This window comes from Capricornis sumatraensis, chromosome 2, assembly GCF_032405125.1.
Source record: "Capricornis sumatraensis isolate serow.1 chromosome 2, serow.2, whole genome shotgun sequence".
In the NCBI taxonomy this organism is placed as follows: domain Eukaryota; kingdom Metazoa; phylum Chordata; class Mammalia; order Artiodactyla; family Bovidae; genus Capricornis; species Capricornis sumatraensis.
In genome coordinates this window covers 30,399,988-30,421,439 of record NC_091070.1, presented here as the reverse complement: position 1 = coordinate 30,421,439, position 21,452 = coordinate 30,399,988, and the positions used below count along the sequence as shown (strand labels likewise).

The 21,452-nt window shown below is 35.8% G+C and overlaps 1 protein-coding gene across 3 annotated transcripts in view; it reads left to right on the top strand.

Annotated features, from left to right (window-relative positions):
- PPM1A (protein phosphatase, Mg2+/Mn2+ dependent 1A) overlaps positions 1 to 20,769 on the top strand; it is a 49,923-nt gene extending 29,154 nt beyond the window's left edge. For 2 of the 3 annotated variants that reach the window (XM_068964483.1, XM_068964485.1), the window contains exons 2-6: positions 9,630 to 10,483; positions 12,863 to 12,980; positions 17,161 to 17,269; positions 18,686 to 18,743; positions 19,956 to 20,769. In XM_068964483.1, the coding sequence (XP_068820584.1) occupies positions 9,630 to 10,483; positions 12,863 to 12,980; positions 17,161 to 17,269; positions 18,686 to 18,743; positions 19,956 to 19,985 (1,169 nt within the window). In that variant the 3' untranslated portion in view covers positions 19,986 to 20,769. Of the gene's footprint in view, positions 1 to 3,877; positions 3,978 to 9,629; positions 10,484 to 12,862; positions 12,981 to 17,160; positions 17,270 to 18,685; positions 18,744 to 19,955 lie in introns of those variants that run through there. The other variant, XM_068964486.1, reaches the window with a different exon arrangement.
- Positions 20,770 to 21,452: the final 683 nt, after the last annotated feature.

Sequence of the window (21,452 nt, the reverse complement as noted above, 5' to 3'; positions counted from 1 at the left end):
GCACCCACTCCAGTACTCTTGCCTGGGAAATTCCATGGATGGAGGAGCCTGGTGGGCTGCAGTCCATGGGGTCGCTAAAAGTCGGACACGACTGAGCTACTTCACTTTCACTTTTCACTTTCATGCGTTGGAGAAGGAAATGGCAACCCACTCCAGTATTCTTGCCCGGAGAATCCCAGGGACGAGGGAGCCTGGCAGGCTGCCGTCTATGGCGTCGCACAGAGTCAGACACGACTGAAGCGACTTAGCAGCAGCAGCAGCAGCTCCTATAATGAAAAGGACATCTTTTTTGGGTGTTAGTTCTAAAAGGTCTTGTAGGTCTTCATAGAACCATTCATATTCAGCTTCTTCAGCATTACTGGTTGGGGCATAGACTTGGATTACTGTGATATTGAATGTAAGATGGTAGGTGTTGCAAGAGGGCATCAGAAGGCAGACACACTGAAACCATACTCACAGAAAGCTAGTCAGTCTAATCACACTAGGACCACAGCCTTGTCTTACTCAATGAAACTAAGCCATGCCCATGGGGCAACCCAAGACGGGCAGGTCATGGTGGAGAGGTCTGACAGAATGTGGTCCACTGGAGAAGGGAATGGCAAACCACTTCAGTATTCTTGCCTTGTGAACCCCATGAACAGTATGAAAAGGCAAAATGATAGGATACCAAAAGAGGAACTCCCCAGGCCAGTAGGTGCCCAATATGCTACTGGAGATCAGTGGAGAAATAGCTCCAGAAAGAATGAAGGGATGGAGCCAAAGCAAAAACAATACCCAGTTGTGGATGTGACTGGTGATAGAAGCAAGGTCTGATGCTGTAAAGAGCAATACTGCATAGGAACCTGGAATGTCAGGTCCATGAATCAAGGCAAATTGGAAGTGGTCAAACAGGAGATGGCAAGAGTGAACATCGACATTCTAGGAATCAGCGAACTACAGTGGACTGGAATGGGTGAATTTAACTCAAAGATGACCATTATATCTACTACTGCAGGCAGAAATCCCTCAGAAGAAGTGGAGTAACCATCATGGTCAACAAAAGAGTCCAAAATGCAGTACTTGGATGCAGTCTCAAAAATGACAGAATGATCTTTGTTCGTTTCAAAGGGAAACCATTCAATATCACAGTAATCCAAGATAATTGAAAGATATTATCAAATATACCAGCACTGAAAAGGGGTATTATACATGTACCATTCCTATAAAATCTGTTTAAAGGTAGGTTAGTGCTATCAGGAGATTAATCAAAACAAGAAACTCATTGGATATGTCCCAGTATGTAGAACTTTGTAGTAAGCAAAATATACTAAGTAAATAAAACAAAAAAGAAGTCAAAGGTTGAAATTTTAATATCAGACAAAGGCAAGCATAAGGAATAAAATAAAATGAGCATCTTTTTTAATTTGTGAAGGTGTTATCTAAAATGATAATTTACACCTATTTATGTGCTATAATTATTGTTATGCCAGATAATGACAGAAAACTTATCAAAAATCCTATATGCTTAAACCAAAACTATATTTTATATTCAACCGCATTTGAAACATTAAACTCAAGCATTTTTATTGGGTTATATATTGAAAAACAAAAGCTATATAGCTTTACTAACATCCTCCTACACACCTCACCCTGGGGACTAAAAAGAAAAAGAAACAATTGATACCATATTATTTGACTTTAATACAACAAAACAGTAGGTAGCCTCTCTCTTTTTTCCATCAGAAAGCCTTACTTTTTATGTTTATATTTATTCCGTGGGTGTACTGTTTCTATTAGCAGACTTTTATTATTTGCATCTGCTTTTTCTTTGGAGTTCTTTTATTGTGTTTGTTGAAGGTCTGCTGTGTGTTCCATGCTGAAGGAGCTGATCCAGGGTATTTGAAGGAGTCTTTCCCTAATACTTGAGTTAAGATCTAAGAATGAGTAAGAGGGAAGGATTGGCTTTTTAGTAGAGGGAGTGGCATTTATTTGTTATTTTGGAGGAAGGAACCGGTGAGAAGTGCCAGGTACTTGAAGAAAGCCATCTGGTTGGAGTAGAGAATGTTGTTGGGGTGGAGTGGTTATGGAGTGGGGAGGGTTATGAAGCAAGGTAAGTCTGGAAAAGGTTGATGAGCTCCTGACAACTCAGGGATTTCATGTGAGCCATAGTAAGCAGTTCATTATCCCCCCGTAAAGAGAGGATAGTCATTGAATAACTTTTAATACAGAATGATATGGTGAAACGTGTATTATCTTTTTCTTCCACTCTTATTCACATATAATTGACATACAGTACCATGTAAGTTTAAGGTGTACACCATAATGATTTGACCTACATACATCATGAAATGATTACCACAGTCATCATGTTTAGCTGAACATCTGTCATCTCAGTTCAGCTCAGTTGCTCAGTCATAGCTGACTCTGCAACCCCATGAACTGCAGCACACGAGGCCTCCCTGTCCATCACCAACTCCCGGAGTTTACTCAAACTCACGTCCATTGAGTCAATGATACCATCCAACCATCTCACCCTCCGTCGTCCCCCTTCTCCTCCCGCCTTCAATCTTTCCAAGCATCAGGGACTTTTCAGATGACTCAGTTCTTTGCATCAGGTGGCCAAAGTATTGACTGGAGTTGCAGCTTCAGCATCAGTCCTTCCAATGAAGATTCAGGACTGATTCCCTTAGGATGGACTGGCTGGATCTCCTTGCTACATTCAAAAAAACAAAAAAAATTTTTTGTGATAAGAACTTTTAGGATTTACTATCTTAACAACATATATATATATATGCATAAAACACACAGCAGCATTCATTATATTAATCATGTTGTACCTTACATCCCTAGTACTTATTTATCTTGTAACTGTTAAGATTGTATCGTTCAACTGCCTTCATCCAATTCCCTTTCTTACCACTCCTAGTGACCACAAATATGATATTTTTTTATGAGCTTGTTTTTTTTTTTATTTTTGGAGTATTTTGTCTTATTTTCTATTGTTTTGTTTAAAATACAGTTGACTTATGACACTATGTTGGACTTTTGTGGTGGCTCAGATGGTAAAGAAAGTGAAGAGGAACTAAAAAGCCTCTTGATGAAAGTGAAAGAGGAGAGTGAAAAAGTTGGCTTAAAGCTCAACATTCAGAAAACTAAGATCATGGCATCTGGTCCCATCACCTCATGGAAAATATATGGGGAAACAATGGAAATGGCAAGAGACTTTATTTTGGGGGGCTTCAAAATCATTGCAGATGGTGACTGCAGCCATGAAATTAAAAGACTCTTGCTCCTTGGAAAAAAAGCTATGACCAACCTAGACAGAACATTAAAAACCAGAGATATTACTTTGCCAACAAAGGTCCATCTAGTCAAAGCTATGGTTTTTCCAGTAGTCATGTATGGATGTGAGAGTAGAACTATAAAGAAGGTTGAGCACCAAAGAACTGATGCTTTTGAACTGTGGTGCTGGAGAAGATTCTTGAGAGTCCCTTGGACTGCAAGGAGATCCAATCAGTCCATCCTGAAGAAGATCAGCCCTGGGATTTCCTTGGAAGGAATGATGCTACAGCTGAAACTCCAGTACTTTGGCCACTTCTTGCGAAGAGTTGACTCATTGGAAAAGACTCTGATGCTGGGAGGGATTGGAGGCAGGAGGAGAAGGGGACACAGAGGATGAGATGGCTGGATGGCATCACTGACTCGATGGACGAGAGTCTGAGTGAACTCCTGGAGTTGGTGATGGACAGGGAGGCCTGGAGTCAGACACGACTGAGCAACTGAACTGAAGATAGTAAAGAATCTGCCTGCAGGGCAGGAGACCCAGGTTCAATCCCTGGATTGGGAAGATCCCTTGGAGAAGGAAATGGCAAGCCACTACAGTATTCTTGCCTGGAAAATTCCATGGACAGTGGAGCCTGGCAGGCTACAATCCATGGGATCACAAAGAGTCAGACACAACTGAGCACACACTACCTCGAAGAATAACGCATTGAGAGGTAATGATAGCTTGAAGACTACAGTGTTAGAGAAAACACTGGGCAGATTTGAAAGTCTATGTAAAATATCTAACATATTTAAAATAATATAAGTAGTACAATCCATGGAACTTGATGATGGACTGATGGGAGATGAAGTAGAAAGAGATATCAAACATATGTCCTTGGTTTCTATTCATTTTGATGAATGATGGTGACATTCACTGGCAAAAGCTGTGAAAGGATGCATAAAGGCACCTCGGGAGCCAGCATAGAGTGAGAAGAGAACCTAGATCTAAGCCTTGAATGCTCATGTTTAACGGCTTGAGAGATGAAGATGGTCCTGCAAAGGAGACATGGATGGAAGAGCTAGGAGTAGGAGGAAAGCTCAGAGTGGGGAGCATCTTGAAAAGCCAGTGGGAACAGTGTTTGAAGAGGGAGTATTGTGTTGATCACTGCTGTGATCAGCCAGCCAGATGTCCATTGGATTAAGTTTGGAGGAACTTGTTTTGATGGAATGGCCAGACAACAGTTTGGAGCTTCAGCACTTAAAAAGAGTCTCAACTGTAGAGAAAGAAGCAGGAGGTAGCTAAAGGGAGTGAGTCACCTAAATACTTAACTTTTAATGGGTAACATTTGAATGTCTTTAAAAGTTGTACTGCAGTAGGAAGGGAGAGGTTGAACATAAAGGAATAAAAGGAGTCAAAGAGAATAATAGTGTTGGGTTCCTGGGAAGACATATAAGTTGTATAAGATTCTTTTGAAGCCTAGCCTCTAACACTATAATAGAAGGATTTAACTTAAGTGAGAGGATGGAGTACTCTAATATAAGAGAAAGGTCTGAGGGAGGATGGGTACATACGTGGGTGGGTTTGTATGTTTGGAATCAAGATGAGGAAAGAACTTCTGAGTTCTAAAAGAATTCCTTGAAGTGATCTCATTTATTGGTTTTCTGTTTATTGTTTAACTGTGGTATCTAGCTATTCATTGTCTCTATTGAAAATTTTAGTTCACTAATTGTTTTTCGTTTCCATGGACCTACTTTCAGAGTGGTTTGTTTCTTTTTGCTTTGGTTGACAGCCTGCAATTGTTTTACTCATTCAGTGTCATCTCATAAATTGATGGGTGTTTTCTAGTTTGGAGCTAATGGATACTGAGTTCACCACCCTCCCCTCCTGCCCATTCCCACCTTTAACTTCTGAATCTTTAAAAATACATCTTCTTATTGTTCTTCGCTTATTAATATATTTTATTTAGCTTGAGTATTTGAGATTGGCATTGCCAGAAACTGCAATTAGTGCACTGTTGTTTGCTGTTAGTCCCAAAAATAAAAGTTAAAAGTTGAGATTTCTTGCTTTTCTCCCTTTATTTTCTCTTTTTCTTTACCTCTTCTCTCCTCTTTTTTTTTGGTCATTTACCCTTGGTAGTTTAGAAATTTAGAAAACAAATTATATAGAGTAGGCACAGGAAAAAATGACACTGAAAGAAGTTTCTGCTTTCTTTGGTGACTATCTTCCATGCCTATCTGCCTTTTATGTTGTTTTTTAAAGCCTACATTTTAGCCTACTAATTTTATTTAGTCAACTCTGAGCACATGCTAGGTTGCGTCACAACACTAGCATTATTAGCCAGTCTGAACATTTCAATACAAAGTACTATGACAGTTATGAAGTTACTTACTTATATATAATTTCTGATAAGTATTATTTTTATATAACTGCTTCACCAGGCTTCTGCAAATTATTCAGAATTCAAGGAGGTAAGATTTCTAAATGGCTTTTTTTCAGTCTGTGAAACTCCAAACACAAAATTATTAATTTGTTAATAATTATTATTAATGTTTAATAATAACAATTATTAATTTGCATTTTTTGCATTTACAGTAGAGCTGGACCTAAAATTTTATCATATGATTGACTTGGTTTGTTACATTTTTACATTCCTAATATATATTTTTTCAAAAGTTTCAAAGAATTATTTGTTTGGTAGCTTCATGTGTATATTTAGAAAATAACTACTGGACTTTTCTATAAAAGTGTAAAGTCCCTATTAGGTAATAACAGAATCTAGATTGGCTGTGCATGTGAGAATGTAGCAATAATTAAATAGTTTCCATTTGCAGAGTTCCTCATTTTTGCTGTACTCAGTGTAACTACTTTGCACCCATTACCTCGTTTAAACTTTTGCAGCAACATTCAGAGGTAAGTGTTAATATGCCCACTTTACAGATGAAGAAAGAATGCTAGGTTAGTGATACAAGTGTCTTAAGTATCCAGTTGTCCAACATTATCCACAGGGAGTGATTCCAGGAGCCCTCGTGGATACCAAATGTGTGGATGCTCAAGTCCTTTCTGTAAGGGTAGTGCAGTGAATATGGTGAGCCCTCCATATTCACGGATGTGAAACCCAAAGATACTGAGGGCTGGCTGTAACCCCTCCTACCTCCTCTTTAGCCTTGCTAAAAGAATTGAGGTACAGAGATGAGGCAACTTGCTGTTGACCTTCAGCAGATGACTTAACCTCACCACAGCTCTATCATCTTCTATCTTCCTATCTAGACTTTCCATCTCTCTAATTTTTACCAGCGGTACACAGATGCCTAGGTTGCAATCCTACTGTGGAAATTCTATTTTTTTTTAATTTTGATTTTTTTCTAAAGGTCTACAGATAAGTTCTTTTGTACAACCATGACTGAGACCATTGCCTTAGTAAATGGTGCCTTAGAGTGAGGCATACTTGAATTTGAGTCCTAATTCGCCTAAATTTTTCTGATAAGTGATGTTGGCCAAGTTTTTTAGTCTCAATAAAGTTCATCTATTAGGTTGGTGCAAAAGTAAGTGCAATTTTGCATTGTTGAACTTTGCCATTGGATATTGGAATACATTCTTAAATAAATGTAGTTGTGTTACACATTGTTTTAATGCACATTTCTCACTTTGTTTTTTTGCTAATGACATTACTTGCTGTTTATTTTTGACTATAGAAATGATGTTAGACAAAAAGCAAATTCAAGCAATTTTTTTATTTGAGTTCAAATGGGTCATAAACCAGGGGAGACCGCTCACAACAACTCATTTGGTTCAGGAGCTGCTGACAAAAAGTACAATGGTTGTTCAAGAAGCTTTGCAAAGGAGACAAGAACCTTAAAGACGAGGATGGTATTGGCCAGCCACTGGAAGTTGACAGTGACCAATTGAGAGACATTGTCAAAGCTGATCCTCTTAAAACACACGATAAGTTGCTCAAGAACCCGACAGTGACCATTCTGTAGTCATTCAGCATTTGAAATTGGAACAGTGAAAAAGCTCAATAAGTGGGTACCTCATGAACTGACTGAAAACCAAAAAACAATCATCATTTTCAAGTGTTGTCTTCTCTTACTCTGTGCAACAACAGTGAACCATTTCTCCACTGGATTGTGACACACAACGAAAAGGATTTTATATGCAACCAGTGATGACCAGCTCAGTGGTTGGACCGAGAAGCAGCTCCAAAGCACTTCCCAAAGCCAAACTTGCACCCAAAAACAGTCATAGTCACTGTTTGGTGGTCTGCTGCCCATCTGATCCACTACAGCTTTCTGAGTGCAGTAAAACCAGTACATCTGAGAAGTATGCTCAGCAGATTTATGAGATGCACCGAAAACTGCAGTGCCTGCAGCTGGCTGGCACTGGTCAACAGAAAGGGCCCAGTCTTCTCCACAATGCCTGACTGCACGTTGCACAACCAGTACTTCAGAAGTTGAATAAATTGGGCCTCATCCGCCACATTCAGTTGACCTCTCACCAACCACCACTTCTTCAAGCATCTTGACAACTTTTTGCAGGGAAAATAGCTTCCACAATCAGCAGGAGGCAGAAAATGCTTTCCGAGAGTTGATTGAATCCCCAAGCATGGATTTTTCGTTATTATTTATTAATTTATTTTTGACCATGCTGGGTTTTCATTGATGTGTGGGCTTTTCTCTAGTTGCCGAGAGCAAGGGCTACTTTCTAGTTGCCATGTGGGGGCTTCTCTTGTTGTGGAGCACAGGCTCTAGGATGCACAGGCTTCAGTAGTTGGGTCACATGGGCTAAGTAGTTGCAGTTCCTGGGCTCTAGAGCACAAGCTCAGTAATTGTGGCTTAGTTGCTCTGAGGCGTGTGGGATCTTACCGGAGCAGGGATTGAACTCATGTCTCTTGCATTGGCAGGCAGATTCTTTACCACTGAGCCACCAGGGAAGCCCCCAAGCATGGATTTTTGCACTACAAGAATACACAAACATTTCTTGTTGGTAAAAATGTTCGATTGTAATGGTTCCTATTTTGATTAATAAAGATGTGTTTGAGCCTGGTTACAGTGATTTAAAATTCAAGGTTTGAAACCACAATTACTTTTTCATCAACCTAATATAAACTGAACATTATATTATAACCTACCTCAGAGTTTTGTTGAGAATAATTTGAAGTAACGCTTGCAAAACTTGGAATGATTTAGAGTTCATCTTGTACAATGTCTGCTATTAAGATGTCATTACTATTTTATCTTTTGTCCCATCAAAACACTCACCCTTGCCATATTGTGTATCCATTTGATGGATACCACCTTAAGAAAGGAATAATGGCTAGTTTTCATTATTTAACTTCCATTAGTGGAACTGTAATGGAAGTGGACAAGTAGGCAGGAGATCATTTTATCATACCAATCAGCCAGACTTCTCTGCTGTGTATTAGTTTGGCTTTAGTAGGATAAAGGAGGAGGGAGAGGTTGCCGGGAAATGTTCCTGAGTTGTTTTTCTTCTTCCTGTTTCTCTTCCCATCTTCTTTTCAGAGCTTAGCATCCTAGTATCACAAATTCCCAATTTCCTAAGTTCATCCTAATTTACCTAGGTACTTTCCCCACTCCTACCCATCTCTTCACCTTCATTAAATCTCATTCTATCCTTCTTTCAGATTGCATTCAGTTGTGACTCATTTGATGACTTGGACCCCAAGTCTCTACATTCCTAGGCTATTACTCAAGTAAAGGCCAACCTAAATCCTGAACACTGTCTTCCTGCCTTGTAAGCCCATTCTAAGTCAGGGGTTTTTGCTTTTGATTGTTGGGAAAGGTTAGCCAAACTTTCAGACTTGCCCACAATGCTGTCCTGGACCTTTTGTTTATACCGAGTGATTGTAAAGTGCTATAATAATGATACGTGTTATTACCACTAGGTTAGGTTATAGTAGATAAATTTTGTTATATGTGTATAATGGCTTTGCAGCTTGAAAATTGAGGCTGAATGACTTACAGTAATTTAATAACTTATTGGCTTATCAAAGATGGAAAAACCTATGGGAAACATAGAATTTGAGCTAGAATATAAAGGACTGGTATACGTACTTATATAAGGAAGGAGGAAAGGTGGGAAATCCCAGTTAAGAGCACTGACATGAGGAAAGGCTTAAGGGAAGGAGCATGCAAATTTGGATCATTGTAAGTAGATCTGTTTTTTTTATTTGTTTTCAGAGGGTTTGTGTAATAAGAATAAAACTAGATATTTGGAACCAAACTTTGGAAAATCCTGAATACTCAACTAAAATATTTAAGCTTTCTTTGTATTTCCTTCACTCTTAAAAAAAAGGTTGTTGGATACATATTGATAGTTTGTTTATAAGATAGTTATTAACTTTTTTGTTTCTCTTCCTTTGCAGACCTAGAGAATCAAGACATAATGGGAGCATTTTTAGACAAACCAAAGATGGAAAAACATAATGCCCAGGGGCAGGGTAATGGGTTGCGATATGGGCTAAGCAGCATGCAAGGCTGGCGAGTTGAAATGGAGGATGCACATACTGCTGTGATCGGTTTGCCAAGTGGACTTGAAACATGGTCGTTCTTTGCTGTGTATGATGGGCATGCTGGTTCTCAGGTTGCCAAATACTGCTGTGAGCATTTGTTAGATCACATCACCAATAACCAGGACTTTAAAGGGTCTGCGGGAGCACCTTCTGTGGAAAATGTGAAGAATGGAATCAGAACAGGTTTCCTGGAGATTGATGAACATATGAGAGTTATGTCGGAGAAGAAGCACGGTGCTGACAGAAGTGGGTCAACAGCTGTGGGTGTCCTCATTTCTCCTCAACACACCTACTTCATTAACTGTGGAGACTCAAGAGGGTTACTGTGTAGGAACAGGAAAGTTTACTTCTTCACACAAGATCACAAACCAAGTAATCCGCTGGAAAAAGAACGAATTCAGAATGCAGGTGGTTCTGTAATGATTCAGCGTGTGAATGGCTCTCTGGCTGTGTCGAGGGCCCTTGGGGACTTTGATTACAAATGTGTCCATGGAAAAGGTCCTACAGAGCAGCTTGTTTCACCAGAGCCTGAAGTCCATGATATTGAAAGATCTGAAGAAGATGATCAGTTCATTATTCTTGCATGTGATGGTATTTGGGATGTCATGGGAAATGAAGAGCTCTGTGATTTTGTAAGATCCAGACTTGAAGTCACTGATGACCTTGAGAAAGTTTGCAATGAAGTAGTCGACACCTGTTTGTATAAGGTAGCTAGACTTTTTCTTTTTAAGACAAAATGATTTTATGGCATCTTAATTACTACTCTAGTATAAAATCATCTTAGAGCCTATAGCTCAGAAATAAGTTTTTGGTACAGTTGCAGGATACTTTTCATCAATTACAAAAATAATGTAGGAATACTTCTTAGAAATAAATTATCCAGTTACCATAAATGCAAGAGTTATAATCTGGATGTTTAGTCTGTTTTAGTAACCATAATTACTTGAGTTTTTTGATATTATGGAATATTATCAAAGGTAAAAAGACTGTATCAAAGTGAATGTTTTCAAAAGGGGAATGGGGAGAGTTTAAGCCACATTGTCTATAAATGAAAGGCATTTTAGAATTTTAATATTTTACCATGTGATATCTCAGTATGTTTATGGAAGTACTTTGAGACTGGTCTAATGAATCCATAGCACCAACAGAGGGGATTTAGTGATGATCTGGTGTTATGTAATAGAAATAGCCTTGGACATGGAGTCAGAAGAACTTGGTATGAGACTGTGTATGACTTCAGGTAAGCTCTTTAAACTATCTGGAAAATCAGTTTCTTTAATTGTTCGAGAGAGATACTATTACCCTGTCTTATGGGGTTGTCTGGATAATCAAATGGGATTGTGTAGATGAGCAACAGAAGGTTCTGCAGACTTAAGAGTCAGAAAGTGAAGTTGCTCAGTCGTGTCCAACTCTTCGCGACCTAGTGCACTGTAGCCCATCAGGCTTCTCTGTCCATGGGATTCTCCAGGCAAGAATACTGGAGTGGGTTGCCATTTCCTTCTCCAGGGGATCTTCTCGACCCAGGGATCGAACCTGGGTCTGCTGCATTGCAGGCAGATGCTTTACCCTCTGAGCCATCAGGGAAGCCCCTTAAGAGTCAGACGTGGAATCAAATCTTACCTCTGTTACTTTTGTACTGTACAGTCTTGAACAAATTGTTCAGCCTCTCTCAGCTATTTGAATGGAGAAAATAGTATCTAACTCATAAGACTGGGGAATGAAATTAATGAGCTAGTGTATACATATAAATATGCTGCTCCCTTTTGAAGAAGTTTAAAATGTTACACAACTTACTCCTTTAGTTGCAGCAATGACACTAGAATCCAAGCCCTTGGTTCTTTCTACCACACTTTTGTATTTTGTCAATAATGCTTACTAATTCTTGTGGGTTTTCTTTTGCTTGTTTTAAAAATGCTGATTTTATAAAACTTTGAAGGCTGTGTATTTGATTTTCTTTTAAAGCTCAGAAACAGTAAGTCAACAGAATACTGTGTGTAGCTTTATATGCACAACTGCCAGCTATACTTAAAATCTTAACTAAAATTCAGGTTTATGTAACATCCAACACAAATCAAGTTTATGTAACATCTAACAAATATGTTTAAAAAAATCAATAGAATAACAACTTGATAGTGCACACTGTTAATTTCTGAATTTAGGAGGAACAGTACAATGATGCTTATGTTCTTTGTCCCTTTTAGTATAAAAAAGGGACAAAGTAGCATTCATTTGTTAGGTTTATCCATTAGCACTTGAGAATTAAATACTTTGTTAACTAAATTAAAAGCTATTTTCTTAAGAGACTTACCAGATTCAGATATTAGTAAATTATGACTCAGATTCCACTTTATCAGTTCTGCATTATGCTCTATAGAAGGTAACTCCCAGTTATTATTAATAATAGGAAAAGTCTGATTTGTGGGGAGGCCAAAATTGATTCAAGTATTGTAATTATAGTATTTTGAATATGTAGGTGTCTTTAAATGAATGTACTTCCTAAAAGTTAAACCTTTTTTCTTAAATTATGAAAGTTAAAAGTTTATATAAACTTTATATATATAGTTTTATTTAAACTTTATATATATAGTTTTATTTCTAATTCTATATTTCTACTTATTATGAAGCAAATCAATTTGTCCCACAATTTATTTTAAATGTAAATTTGTCAGGGACATGTGTAACTACAGATGAAATCATGTTGTAAAGAATATCACTAGAATTTTCTACCTTGTTGAATTCAGTGTATGTGTGTATGTGTATTTGTTAGGTATCACTTCATGTTAAGTAGGCCACCAGTAAATGTTCAGAAATATTTATTTATAGAACTTTAAAAAATTATTGTTGCAGTAGAGTTTAACCTGTAGTGTTTCTTTCCTGTCTTTTGGAGTGTTGATTATTCTGTATACCATAGGTACTCTATATGTATTTGGGGGGTGCCCTTCCACATAGGCATATATAGTTTTCTCTCCTTATAAACAATATATATTTTCACTAGAACAAGTATAATTGACATGGCTGTAAAGGTTCTCAAGGCTTTGGAGAGCAAAAAGGAAACAAAATGTTTTCTCAAACTTTTTTCTTCCCAGGGAAGTCGAGACAACATGAGTGTGATATTGATCTGTTTTCCAAATGCACCCAAAGTATCACCAGAAGCAGTGAAGAAGGAGGAAGAGTTGGACAAATACCTGGAAAGCAGAGTAGAAGGTGGATCACTTAACAAAAAATAAGTAGCTTTATTAAAGAAAAACCTCAGCATAATCAAACTTTTATAATATGTTAACTTTTAGATCTTTACGTACATGACTTCAACATTTGGTGTTTAGTGTACACAAATGGGAAAGGGCATTTCTGTAGTAGCTGTTGAGGTATTTGTTACTGTCCTATTACAGTTATATTAGAAATAACAACTATGGCCCAGTACATTCTGTTCAGGATACTTGGTAAAGTGTTTGTATGCTTTCAAATTCTTGATTAATTCACTGGCATGAATAATTTTATGCCAGGAAAGTCTGATTTATGGTTTATTAAAAATAGATTATTTATGATGGTGATAATTTGAATGCCATCTTTTGTGTAAAGCTGTGTTTATGAATTTAACATCTTTGGGAATTTTAAAATAAGAACTTGAAGATTATAGCCTGGCTATTAATACCTTTCATGTGCCACAGCTTTTAAAAATTTATTTTAAACTATTTCAAAGCTTCTTGCCTAAGCCATAAACTGCCTCACCTAGACAACATAAACCTGAATAGAAGACATACTAGGTCTCTACCTGGCAGAAATGTAAACGCTGAATAAATTCAAGAAATTAAGATGGAAATTACAGAAGTGTATTTATCGTAATTCTGCAGATTGCTTTGAGACAATTAGAAAGGCATTTGTAACTCTCAAGTGTGATGCCTTCAGATATTTGAAAAATGTTAAAATAATTATTGATGCAGCTGCTATTTGGTATAAATATTAAGTATCCCCAGAATATTACAGTTTATTGCATATATGCAATAAGCATGTAGATTATATAGTTTCTTTAAGCAGGAAAAACTTGACATGCCTATGATAGTGTTAAAGCGCATTTTTGGGGGGGCTCCTAATGTTATTACTTTGCACGTTAAAGACCTTTAATAGCATGTAAACATTGATACACTATTAAAGACCTTTAATACCATGTAAACATTGATATACTATATACTTAAATCCTGTTGTGCCTGCATTATTAAAATTAATATGCACTTTAATTTTGTTTTCTCTCTTTTTACTGTTTGATACCAGTTATAATTAGTCTGGTGTTAGAATGGTGATTGGTTTTGATTTCCAGTACTGTCTTAGAGTTGCTATTTTGTTTTTTACTTCTCTCCCCTACTTGATAGTGATATATCTATTAAAAGTATATACGTAGTAGTACTTAGTATTTCACTTACTGAGCATACTATTCAATGAGTTTGTTTCCTCATTACCGAGGGTCTTGGAAATTCTTTGTTTTAAACAATTCATTTCAGTATGAGTTATTTATACATAATACAGTAAGAAAATATTTAGAATGCTACCAAGTTACAGGACATTGGTTCACACTGCTTGTTCTTGGAAAAATACAAAATCTGAAGAGGAATATATATTGAAATATGTTGATATTTAATTTATTGGCACTTTAACTTGAGTGTACATGTTTTCTTATTGATTTAAAGAAATACCGAGTTTAGTTTTATTTACTAAGAAATGAAGTCAAATTTTAGAAATGAATTGCTGCTTTTTCTCTTTAGTGTGCACTCTTAAGTTTTTGAGGCAATTATAAATAATTGCTTTAGATAGGTAATTTTATGTTATAATGTTAAGTTTTGTATTGCCTATTACCAAGCAAGAATTGCCATCTGAACAAACTTTACATTAATACTCAATATTTTGGGTATGCTGAAGTTTTGTTATACTTGTGCTATTCAATTGGAGATTATTATGTCAGAAATACAATATTCTTTACCAAGGTAGATTTGATGAGACTGCATCTAAATATTATATTAATTAAAATCACTACTATATTTAAAAACATAGAAAGAATGTAGCTATTTGCATTGTAAAAATTATGTGTCTTAAAAAGTAATAAATACTGCAGTCAGCTTTTAAAACAGGCACTGAATACCTTTTTCTATTTTTCTTTCTTTAAATACATGCCTTCACTAAATTGCTGTGACCTACTAAACCTCATTTTATTTGCACTGAATACTTTTGGCTTCTCTGTCCACACCACAGAAAAGGACAAAGGCTTTTTACCTCTCCTCCTATGATCTATGAAATACTTGACTCTCTAGGGTTGTGAAAAGATGGAGCTCATAATTTAAACCATACCACTTAAGGCTGTGGTCCTTCTAAGCCAATTTAAGATGATATCTGTGTCGTTTATATATTTTTATTTGCTACTGACTGCACAAGCTTTAAAGTTGCTAGTTTGGAGATAACTATTAGAATTTCCCAGACTTGGCAGAGGGAAGTGGGGAGGAGCAGCATATGTGAGCATGTGAAATGTAGGTCTTCTATACACATGTATTCTTTAATAAAAGCATTCAGTCTTTTTACAATTCTAATTGAAATGTATGGTCCAAGAACAGTTAAAGGAATATTTCTTAAAATTTCTTTTTCTTTATTTTTTAAAGCAGAAAGAAGCAAGGCTAGTGTAGTGTTAAATGCTCAGATAGTTTAAATGTATTGTCCCATGTGGAATAGGAGATATGACTGTTTTTAAAGTCTTATTTTTTTAAGAATTTGTCTTCCTGTAATTTTCTTCACAATTAAAATATCCTAATTTTTATATTTTAACAAAGAAGGTATATAATACATCAAATATAGATGATTCAAGGTAATGTTTTTAGACCTGAAAGCATCAATTGAATTTATCATCAGTGTTCATTTATATTGTATCTAGTTATCTGTCCAATAATTGTACTGGCTTAGCAGAGACTGTATGTTAAGTGTATTACAGCTTTAGATTGTGAAATTGTGCAGTTTAGGTAAACATCAAATTCCTTTATTTTTGTACAGCTAATTTCCAGCATTAGAATCATGTAGAATAAATATACTAGATGTTAAAGATTATACAATAAAGGAACTTGGCAAACCAAATCTGAGATCCTTGCTTTTTGTTCAGATTTAAGACTGGTTTAAAAAAGAGATGGTAAAATTTGGCCTTAATCCTAAAAAGGACAAGTTGAGCCATTTAAAGAAGTATGGGTAGCAGCGTCTGTCTTTTAATATGTGCCGTTAATGATGAATTAATATTTTGAAACTTGATCAAAGGATGAAAGATCTTTACATGCATTGTTGTTTTCAATGGTATTTACAGATTGAGAACTAGGATGATATCCAGTGATAACAAAGAAAATTTCTTAGTGTAAATAATGGAAAACAAAAAATTGAGCATATAACCACAAATACTCTGGGCATGATCTTATGTTTAGAATAAATATGCTAAAACTCCAGGTAAAGACTTATTGGACTTAAAGTGAATAATTTGAGCACTCTTTTAAGTTGTTTGTGCATAATGGGTTGGTATTCTGTGGTATGAATGACAATATGCATCTGCGTGGCAATACTGTAGATCATATCACTCTCCTATTTAATAACAGTTTTAAAATTAACAATTTTAAACGCAGTTGTATGGTTTATCAAATTTTTTCTTTCTAAAAAAACTTATGAAATTTAGACTTTTTTCTGTTCTGTAGGCTTTGTTCAGATAATCAACAGGAAATGGTATTTATCTGTTTATTGCTTAAAGATACTTTAGACAGAAGTTAAGCTGGGAGTAGTGTCAAGTGTATGACCTATTCTGCCCATGCTACTTAAGTATCATTTTGTAAATATAAACATGTAAATATGATTTGTGTTAGTGTATCATCAGTAAATCCCACATACTTATAGGGTTTCTTTTTTCTTTTTTAAGATCTTGCAGTTGTTTATTTTTCTTTAAATCTGTGTATTGTATTTTCAGGGCAAAATTCAGGAAACATGTTTCCAGTCTAATTAGAGGAGTTAATCTCCTCAGAAGTAACTAGCTGGCATCTTAAGAGGAATATCTTCATGTGTACACATGTATCCCTGATTATGTAATATATTGATTTTAAGACGAAATTTTTTCACATTTTTATCTTGTTTATATTTGGTCTTTGAAGTTAATCTGGAAAGTATTGTATCTCTTGTATCATTTTGTACATCCTTTTGTCATCAATTTTCAAAGTTCAATTTGATTTTTTTTTTCCTTGTACTAGTTCAGAAAATCTCAGATGTGGTATATGCCGTCTTTAAAAACCTAAGTTATCTTTGTTTCATTTTATTATTATTATTATTATTATTATTATTAAGTTTGAATAACACTTACAAAAAAAGTACTTCTGATTCCCAGAAATCATAAAGAAGCAGGGGGAAGGCGTCCCTGACTTAGTCCATGTGATGCGCACATTAGCGAGTGAGAACATACCCAGCCTCCCACCAGGGGGTGAACTGGCAAGCAAGTAAGTTACATTTTGAACACTCTTAGCATTTGTCTCAGTACATGAAAATGTTTGGCGTCAGTAGGTCAGATGCGTACTTACATAATTTCTAAAGTGACTTCAGAATGTTTAACTTGTGGTTCATTGCTTTTCAGTGTTAATGATATATGGTGCTTATCTGGAGTAGGTATCAGAATATCATTGTAACTAATTATACTGAAGGCTGTCTTCAGTGGAGGCTTAGATTACACTGATTATCTCATATAGTGTAAATGAGATAATACAGTAAAAGAAAATTTTAAACTAAATTACATAGTACTATAAATTTCCAGGTATCAGTATTATTCCTACTACAATTTGATTTTGTTAATCTCTGGATAACTGAATACCCCATGGATGAGCATCTGACTCTTCCTCCACCTGGACCATTTGTCTGTATCTCTGGTTTTCCTGTTTTTGGTTGTTGATGCTGGTTGCTCGGGTTTTGATGTGAAGGAAGATAGGTAGATGGCATTTCTTGTTTTTTTCTCTTTGCACTTTAGTTCATAGAATTGGACTTAATCTGTGTTAAATATTAACCTTACATCTTTGTAAACTGCAGTGGAGACTTTACGCAGTTTTACAGTTCAAGGCTTAAGACATTTTTACCTCAGATGTCCATGTAATTGATCTACAAAAATATATTGACAAATTTCCTTGTTTCTCTACTTGTTCTGTGAGTGTAGCCATGTTTTTAAAAATTTTCATGTAATTGTTCAAAACTTCCTGTTTGAAGCATTTATGTCTTGGAAATTGTTTCTTCCGATAAGATATTCTGTGAAATGATTGAATATAAAATTGCTTCAAGTCAGTTTTGTAAGTAGGGAGGCTGTAACTCAGATTCTTATTTTTAATAAAATATTATTCAAAAAGTAATTACTAGACTTGCCAGGGAAATGTCATATTTGACATTTCAGTTTTAATAGAGCTTTTTTAAAGGGGCATTATGAAAAGCAGAAACCTATATGTAAAATATCTAAATTATTTTACCATAACAGATGTTGAAGTTATATCTACTTCAAAACATTCAAGTCTTAACCAGAATATATTAATAATATTTCTTAAGAAATGTATCATCATTTTTGACTTATAAAAACTAAATGCCAGTTCAAATAGACATAGACCATATAGACCGAATCCCCCCCCCAAGCCATGACTTTTTTCTTCTATTAATTGTATTAGTAGAATGGTACATTTTAGAATAAATTCACCTCTACTTTAACAATGGGGCCCAAATATCTTAAGATAAAGCTCAGTTATTGACAGTAAGAAATATAAGTAAAATAATTTGTGAATGATTATCCTTGACATTTTAATGAACACCTGGCTGTGAGTTACTAAGCAGTCTTGTGCTCTGAAGAATTAACTTTCTGGTTTTTCTTTTTTTTCTAAATTTAGGCGGAATGTAATTGAAGCCGTTTACAATAGACTGAATCCATATAAAAATGATGACACCGTAAGTACCATTTTAGCTCCTCTGCTTTCCCTTCCCTTCCACTCTGAATGCAGATCCTTCCTACCTGTTTTTGCAGAGCTGCTTATTGCACCCATTCTCTTACACACACCCTTGATGGATTGCTCTGAACTCTGCCTGCATCACAGTTCTAGTGCTTGAGGACATTAATCATGATGAGTGGCCATTTAACTCAAACAGGAGGAAAGTCCCTTTTAATTATTTTTTAAAGTCTCTTCAAGCAATCAATTAAGAAGTTTTTTCCCACTAAATATTTTTTTGAAGTTGGGAGTATCTCTGCTCAGTTTCTTGAATTAATTCTGAGTTTTGTAAGCAGCTGCAACAGACCTCAGAATGCCCATCTCCATTAATACCCATTCTTTGCCAGGAACCCTACACATATTATTTAAATACTAAAGTAGAGAATTCTGTGTATATCAAGATGTATAGAATGTTGTATTCTCCAATTAGGGCTTCCCTGGTGGCTCAGCAGTAAAGAATCCACCTGCCAATGCAGGAGATGCAGGTTTGATCCCTAGGTTGGGAAGATCTATTGGAGAAGGAAATGGCAACCCACTCCAGCATTCTTGCCTGGGAAATCCCATGGACAGAGGAGCCTGATGGGCTGTAGTCCATGGGGTTGCAAAAGAGCCAGACACGACTGAGTGACTAAACAACAGCAACATTCTTCAGTTAAGTTTTCTATTACAATTCGATTGTACTGTTTTGATTACAAAAAACTGGTAACTTAAATTCATTTCGGCCTGGCTCTGAAATATTTTATATACTGCATTATGAAGCATCCTCAAATCTCTTGAGGTTTTTATGCAATAAAAATTTATAAAGATAATATTCTAAAAATAAATTGGGTTTATTGAAGAGAAAAATAAAATTCATTCTGGTAATTCATTGGTTTAGAAATACATTTGGTCAACCTCATCGTAAAATCTTCTATTAAGTATTTTACTCCAAAACCAAACCAAAAGGTTCTTGTTGTTTAGTCTCTAAGTTGTGTCTGATTCTTTCGCCTTGTAACAATTCTTGGAACAGATTATATATTGATATTTCATAAACACATATACATATATACTATAGAAAACATTTATATCCTAAAGATCAACCTTACAAAACCGTGTCTTTCTGCATTACCCAGAAAATAATGCATCTCTAAGTTTTAATTTAGTTCATTGTTTTGATTTGTTTCCTTCTATAAAGGACTCTACATCAACTGATGATATGTGGTAGAACTGCTCATCTAGCCACGGAGTTTACCTTCACCTCCAAAGGAGAGTGCAGCTCGACTTCATTGAACCTTTTAAACATACATCCTCAACTTTAAAGAAGGGCATATATGACATGGGTGAGAGTGATGACACCAGAGAACTTCAGCAGTACAACAGCTAGCCCAGAACTGATTTTTTGTTGTTGTTGTAAATTTGAGACTTATGTAAACGTGATTTCAAACCATAATTCATATGTTGTAAATCAGACTCCAGCAATTTTTGTTGTATGATTTTGTTTTTTGTAAAGTGTAATTGTCCTTGTACAAAATGCTCATATTTAATTATGAACTGCTTTAAATCACTATTGAAGTTATAAGAAATATTTGGCTTATTGTGTGATGCAACAGATATATAGCCCTTTCAAGTCATGTTGTGTTTAGACTTGGGGTTGGGACAGGAAGAGCAGCAGCCGTGTCAGCTAGACACTCACATGTGCACCTGATTATGGAGAATTATTCCAAAATATTACTACAAAGCTGAATATCCAGGGAGTTAATTGAAAACTCTTTTAATGTTCTTGGCAGTGGGATTGGAATTGTTGATAAAGTTGATCCCTTCATTTAACTGTCTTTTAGGTTCTCTCCTTGTTGCCATGAGTATTGCAGGTAATAGAATATATTCATAAGAATATCAATCTTGGGGCTAAAATGCCTTGATTCTTTGCACCTCTTTTACAAGTCCTTACATTTAATTACTAATTGATAAGCAGCAGCTTCCTACAAATAGTAGGAGACTGCCACATTTTTGCTATCATGATTGGCTGGGCCTGCTGCTGTTCCTAGTAAGATATTCTGAATTCCATTTTATCAATAAAGCTTGATTTAACAAACAAGAAATTTAATCATGTATGTGTAATTCCTCCTTTACTCCGCCCTTATTTTAAAACACCATACCATTGTAAATGAGAAGTTTCTCATGGGGAAAGATGTTAGTCTCTTAACTGGAAAATACTGTTACTCAAGGCATAGATGGAACTGGTTCTATTAGAAAGACTATAAAAGATTTAAGTCTATGTTGTTCCTTGATCTATTTTTAAGTGGGTTTCTTTCTGGCTACTTATTTTTTCATTAAGATGTGTATCAGCTTGAATTTGCCTACTGTATAGTTAAAGTAATTGTCAAAGCCGGACAATCTTAACAGTGGTGGGGGCGTGTGCGTTTATGTGTGTGTATATGCATGCACGCGCGCCTGTGACTTTAAGTGGCCCATGTCTTTAGAATCCAGGTAGTTAAGATGTATTTAGTGATTTGAAATACAGCATGTTGATAATATTTAGCAGTTGGCCTTTAAAAATAAGTTCCAACAGCTCAAAGAGTTGTAGATATAACAATAACCTCATTTAGGTTTCAATTCCTCTGATTAAGCATGTGAAAGTAAGTTTTAAAATCTGTCACATTGAAAAGACTACTACTGTTCTGTGCCCTTCTGT